At 56.3% G+C, this 6,669-nt stretch overlaps 1 protein-coding gene across 1 annotated transcript in view; it reads right to left on the bottom strand.

Annotated features, from left to right (window-relative positions):
- CCDC94 (coiled-coil domain containing 94) overlaps nt 1–6,669 on the bottom strand; it is a 19,095-nt gene that overhangs the window by 8,588 nt on the left and 3,838 nt on the right. Inside the window, exons 3-6 of the mRNA XM_008049600.2 lie at nt 5,930–6,074; nt 4,785–4,919; nt 2,143–2,324; nt 263–383 (exon numbers count right to left, since the gene is read on the bottom strand). Coding sequence (XP_008047791.1) covers nt 263–383; nt 2,143–2,324; nt 4,785–4,919; nt 5,930–6,074 — 583 coding nt within the window. The remainder of the gene's footprint in view (nt 1–262; nt 384–2,142; nt 2,325–4,784; nt 4,920–5,929; nt 6,075–6,669) is intronic.

Genomic DNA, 6,669 nt, shown 5'->3' on the forward strand with positions numbered 1-6,669 from the left:
GGCTGGTCTTGAACCCACGGGCTCAGGCAATCCACTTGCCTCAGCCTCCCAAAGTGCTGGGATGACAGGCTGAGCCACTGAGCCCGGCCGACACCTGCTTTTGCAAATAAAGTCTGACTGACACACAGCCCGGCCACTTAGGTAACAGGGCCGAGTGCAGGAGTTAGGAGTCTGGTCTTTTAGGGAAAGCCAAGCTGACCCCTGGCTTCAGCTGCCTCTGCCCAGCCTGAGAGCCCACGGGGACTCAGCCTGCGCTGCTCACCTCGTCCAGGATGGCCGTGGGGTTGGGCCGGAGGGCCGGCCGGGGCAGGGCAGGAGCGGCCTCGTCCTCCGAGTCAGAGTCCTCAAGCAGTCTCCGTTTCCTGGCTTCCTCCAACAAGGCCCTGTGGGACAGAGTGTGGGGACTTGGGGTGTGCTCAGCAGCGAGGGCTGGTGTCCAGGAGGGTGGCCAGGGAGGGCCTGATGACCCTGTTTCTGCCCCCATTGAGTAGGGGTAGGAGTGCTTGTGTCTGTGGGAGGTGGGGGGAGCGCTGCATGCATTACTTTTTATTTGTGAGTTGGGGTCTCACTCTGTCGCCCAGGCTGGAGTCCAGAGGTGTGATCATGGCTCACTGCAGCCTTGACCTCCTGGGCTCAGGCGATCCTCCCTCCTCAACCTCCCAAGTAGTTGGAACTACAGGTGACCACGCCCAGCTGATTTTTTTTTTTTAATTCCTTAATTTTTTATTCCTGGCACCACTACCACAATTTACAGGGCAATATACCTGATGTAATGAAAAGAAAAAGAAAAAGACAGATAGCTACAACAGATAAAAAAACTCAGGAACGTACATCTACTTGACACTATATTGCATTAATCAAAATTGCTGTACTTTTTGCAAACCATGGCTATGACAGTCCTGAATAAGAAGGGTTTCCTGTTTAAGCGGCAGTAACTCTTCTGACGATGGATCATCGTTCCTTCTGTGGCAGATTTTGACAGCTCCTCTAACGCATGTGGGACGACAGTCTCCAAGTAACCTGCAGCTTTCCCAACAACTCCTCGCTCTCTCTCCTGCTAAGACCTGAAGCCCTTTTTTGCTGTTTGTAGAACCTTCTGCTACCATATCCACCACTTCCACCACCAGATCCATAACCACCACCATAGGGACTGCCCAAGCTTCTTCCACCAAAACTGCCCCCTTGCATGGGTCCATAATTTGATGGCTGTTGTTCACTCTAATTTCCAGAATCATTAGAGTTCTCACCACCCCCAGAGTTACCCCCTCCAAAATTTCCTCCTTTGCTGTAACCACCCTATCCACCACCTTGGTTTCCATATCCTGGTCCACCACCACCATAACCCCCTCTACTACGATATCCAGGACCACCGCCATAGTTGCCACCATCACTTCCAAATCCATTATATCCACCATCACCTCCTCCATAACTCCCTCTGCGGCCACCACCTCCACCTCCACAGCCTCCTCTTCCACCAAGGTTTCCACCACGGCCAAAATTACCTCCACCACCTCCAGAGTTTCCTCCACGACCCATAAAATTGCCAGATCCACCTCCACAGCCTCTTTGTGATTCAGCAGACTGCATCTCTTGTTTCGAAAGGGTCTGTTTCACTTCACAATTATGCCCATAATAGTGTGGCATTTCTGAACAACAATTTTATCAATTGTATCATGATTATCAAAAGTGACAGAAGCAAATCTTCTTTTGTTCCCACTCTGCCTGTCTTCCGTAACTCCTATGGCTTCAATTTTGCCATACTTTTCAAAGTAGTCTCTCAAATTATATTCTTTTTTTTTTTGAGTTGAACTCTCACTCCGTCACCCAGACTGGAGTGCAGTGGCTGCTCCTGGCGACCGCAGCCTCGACCCGCTGGGCTCCGGCGATCCTTCCGCCTCAGCCTTCCAAGGAGCTGGAATTACAGGAGCACGCTACCACGCCCGGCTGATTTTTTTATTTATTGTGGAGATGAGGTCTGGCTGCCCAGGCGGGTCTCGAACCCGCGGGCTCAGGCAATCTTCTCACCTCAGCCTCCTGAAGTGCTGGGATGACAGGCATTGAGCCACCGCGCCCGGCCAGAATTCTCTCTAAAACAAGAAGGGGGAGACCCGAGGCGGCCCCGGCCAGCCCGGCCCGACTCACGCAGTCTCCTGGCGGTCCTCCTCCTGCTCCTGCCTCTGCCGCTCCTCCTCAGACAGCCGGTGCTGCCGGAGCATGGCCTCGAAGTCCACGTGGGCCTGCCGCTGGTTCAGGTCCTTGAGCTCCTGCAGGTTCTCCAGCACCTCCATCTCCAGCTTGGAGTCCTTGGTGCGGTTCTCCAGCACCTGGTGGGCACGGCGAGGCGGGGTTCAGCACTGGGGCGTCACCCTGGGGGACCGGGCTGGCCTCGGGGGTCCCCAACAAGCAGAAAGACCCTGGGTCCTGCTGCCTCAATCCAGCCCGGTCCCGCCGCTGCAGTCATTTCACGGGGGAGAACATGGAGGTTTGGGCAAGGATTGGGTCCCACAGGCAGGCCTGGAGGAAAGTCGGGCTCTGCACTCAGATGACCTCGGTTTCCAGGCCAGCCCCAACATTCGGTAAAAATAACATGGATTCGAGACCCGCCTGGGTAACTTGGCGAGACCTCATCTCTACAGTAAATCAAAAAATCAGCCGGGCGTGGCAGCGCGCGCCTGTAATTCCGGCTCCTCGGAAAGCTGAGGCGGAAGGATCGCCGGAGCCCGGTGGGTCGAGGCTGCGGTGGCCGGGAGCGGCCACTGCATCCAGTCTGGGTGACAGAGTAAGACTCCAACTCAAAAAAAAAAATAACATGGAGAAATTTGAAAAGACACTCTGGGCACCTGCTACATGTCAGGCCCTGGGCCATTTCCACACGCAGCCTCCCTCAATCCTCACAAAGACCTTCATCTTACAGTAAAGGAAACTGAGGCTGACAGAGGCCAGGCCCGTGGCCACAGATGTCCAAGAGGTAGCTGTGAAGCCAGCAGGGCTGGGCATGAATCTCACTGTGCTGCTTCTCGGTGGCGTGACCTTGTCACATTCGCCCTGTGGAAAATGGTAACTAGGGCAGTTTTAAAATACGTCCACATGCCAGGCTCGGTGGCTCAGCCTGTTATCCCGCACCTTTGGAAGGCTGAGGTGAGTAGATTGCCTGAGCCCGCGGGTTCGAGACCTGCCTGGGCAACTTGGCAAGACCTCATCTTTACAATAAATCAAAAAAATTAGCCGGGTGTGGTAGCACACACCTGGAATTCCGGCTACTTGGGAGGCTGAGGCGGAAGGATCGCCGGAGCCCAGCAGGTCAAGGCCGCGGTGGCTGGGAGCAGCCACGGCACTCCAGTCTGGGCGGCAGAGTGAGACTCCAACTCAAAAACAACAAAAAAAATATATCCACAGATTCTTGGATGCTCCTTCCTTTATAAGATGGAGACTGTACCAGGTGTGGTGGCTTATGCCTGTCATCCCAACACTTTGGAAGGCTGAGATGAGAGGATTGCCTGAGCCCAGGGGTTCAAGACCAGCCTGGGTAACTTGGTGAGACCTTGTCTCTACAATAAATCAAAACATTAGCCTGGCGTGGTGGCGTACACCTGTGGATCCAGCTACTTGGAAGGCTGAGGTGGGAGGATCGCCTGAGCCCAGCAGGCTGAGGTTGTGGTGGCCGTGAACAGGGAGCCACTGCACTCCAGTCTGGGCAACGGAGTAAGACTCTAACTCAATAAAAAAAAATGACGGAGACCAATTCTCCATCCCACAGGTGTGGCCTGGACGTCGTGACTCTCACTCTCACGGAATAGGACACAAGTAACAGCACGTCACTTTCAAGACTGGGACAGGATTGGTGTGGGCTTCCTCCTTGCTCTCCCCCCGGACCACAGGCCAGGTAGAAGCCAGCCGCTAGCCTGTCAGATGCTCGAGGAGCCCCGCGAAGATGCCACGGGGTGCTGCGGAGACCTCCCGCCAACAGCCGCTAGAGGGCACCAGCATGAGAGCAGCCCGGTCGGGCTTTCAGAGGAGGCTGCAGCCCCAGGGGAGACTGGAAAGCCCTGGGAGATGTGAATACGTATTTGTTGTCTGAAGTGGCTACCTTTGGGGGTGACTTGCTACGCAGCAATAGCTGATAGATGCCAGGGCGAAGCACCTTGCTGTCGGTGCAGAGGGGACAAAAGTCACCCTCAGGGGCAGCTCCGCAAACATGGCAAATGCTGGCAAAGGCCCTTCCCCCTCCCCACTGCTCTGCATGACGGTGGAAGATGCTGGATCAGCTCTGACACGACTTGCTCAGAAAACTCACCTTGGGCAGAGGGTGGGGAGGGTCCAGGAACAGACGGGCAGTGTGGGAGGAAAGGACAGCAGTGAACAGTCATTTTATTACTTCTGAGAAAAATAACAAAGCTGCCCGGGAGTGGTGGCTCACGCCTGGAATCCCAGCATTTCGGGGGGCCAAGGAGGGAGCACTGGTTGAGGCCAAGAGTTGGAGACCCCATTGCTACAAACAATGAAAAACTTTGCTGGGAATGGTGGTGCACACCTGTCATCCCAACTACTGGGGAGGCTGAGGGGGGAGGATCGCCTGAGCCCAGGAGGTCAAGGCTGTGATCAGCTGTGACCGTGCCACCGCCCCCCAGCCTGGGCGACAGAGGGAGACTCTGACTCAAAAAAGAAAGAGAAGCCAATCATGGGAGCTGGAGTCCCCCATCGTGGGGACTGGTCTCAGGGGATACCTGGAGTTACACTGGCCCGGCTCCCCGCCGCGTGGCCTGACGCCGCCCGCAGCCACGTACCTTCATGGGGTTGTTCAGCTCCTCGTCCTCCCGTTCCCTCTGCACCCGTTTCTCCTCCTCCTCCAGGAGCTTCTCGGCCTGGAAGTTCCGTGTGGCACCGTGCTCCATGGTGTAGTCCGTGTTTTCAGGGTCTGTCTGGGATGGGGGACAGGCGGATGTCAGTTCCACGTCCCCGGACAGCAAGAGCATCTGGCAAAGACTCGTCAGCAGGCAGGGGGCCACGCCTGTCATCCCAGCACTTTGGGAGGCTGAGGCGGGAGGATTGCCTGAGCTCAGGGGTTCAAGAACAGCCTGGGCAACTTGGCGAGACCTCGGCTCTACAGTAAATAAAAAAATTAGCCGGGCGTGGTGGCACACACTTGCAGTTCCAGCTACTTGGAAGGTCGAGGCGGAAGGATTGCCTGAGTCCAGCAGGCCGAGGCTGCGGTGGCCGGGGGCGTGCCACTGCCCTCCAGCCTGGCGACAGAGTGAAACTCCGACTCAAAAAGAAAAGAGGCTAGGATTGCCAGAGCCCAGCAGGTCGAGGCTGCAGTGGCTGGGAGTGTGCCACCGCCCTCCAGCCTGGGCAACAGAGTGAGACTCCAACTCAAAAAAAAAAAGAAAAGAAAAGAAAAGAGGCTGGATTCAGTGGCTCAGTCTGTCATCCCAGCACTTTGGAAGGTCGAGGCAAGCAGATTGCCTGAGCTCGCAGGTTCGAGACCAGCCCGGGCAACTTGGCGAGACCTCGTCTCTACAATAAATCAAAAAATTAGCCAGGCATGGTGGCGCATGCCTGTAGTTCTGGCTACTTGGAAGGCTGAGGCGGAAGGATCGCCAGAGGCCAGCAGGTCGAGGCTGTGATAGCCTGAGTGTGCCACTGCACTCCAGCCTGGGCGAGTGGGCGAGAGTGACACTCTAACTCAAAAAAAAAAAAAAAAGATATTTCCTGAGAGTTTAATATTCCATCGGGCGTCTCTCTGACCCTGTTACTGAACACCTCGGGTGCGTCTAGCCTCGTGTCTTTGTACGTGACACCACCATGAACGTCTGGCTAACACTTCTGTCTCCTTCCAGGGGATTTCCCTGGAGGAAGAGGGTGTGGACAGGAGACACCGGGGCCCTCCGGGTCAGAGGCACTCGGGGAGGAAGGCCCCGCCTGCATCTACCTTGAACGTGATCTCGGCCAGGCAGCGGGTGCACTTGATATAGAAGCGGAAGATGGGCAGGCCCAGGTATGCCTCGTTCTGCACAGTTTCCTTGCGTGCGTTGAACTTCTTGCCCTTGTAGATGTATTCCCCACACGTCTTGCACCTGCGGGAGGAGACAGGCGCACTCTTGGGACCCTGCCTCTCACCCGGATCCCACAGGGCAGCCACTTGCTTGCCTCCAGCAATGGGGAGCTCACTCCCTGTGAGGCAGCCAGTCCATCCTCTCCAAACTCAGGGGCTTCTTCTCACCCTTGTCTTCCTGGGTGCCGGCCCAAGTGCTGGGTCCTTGGAAGCACCCAACACGGGTGAGATCTGTCCGTCAGACACTCCCCCGGTGTCCCTGGGGCCTCCCGCCTGGCACAATGGAAGGTTCCACACAGCGGAAGGCAGAGCCCCGGTCTTCCCATCTCCTGTGTCCTCTGACTCTGCCCCCAGTATAGTATGCCCGCCTCCTGGCGCCTCCTACAGACACCTCCAGCCAGGGCCGGCCCCAGGGCCTTTGCTCCTGCTGTTCCCACAGCAGGGACACCTTCATCCTTCAGACCTCAGCTGCACGTGCTTTTTAAAAAATTATTTTAAGCCGGGCTCGGTGGTTCAGTCTGTAATCCCGCGCCTTTGGGAGGCTGAGGTGAGTGGACTGCCTGAGCCCGCGGGTTTGAGACTCGCCTGGGCAACTTGGTGAGACCTCATCTCTACAA

This window comes from Carlito syrichta, unplaced genomic scaffold (assembly GCF_000164805.1).
Source record: "Carlito syrichta isolate Samal-C Ts95f unplaced genomic scaffold, Tarsius_syrichta-2.0.1 Scaffold135825, whole genome shotgun sequence".
NCBI classification, from domain to species: domain Eukaryota; kingdom Metazoa; phylum Chordata; class Mammalia; order Primates; family Tarsiidae; genus Carlito; species Carlito syrichta.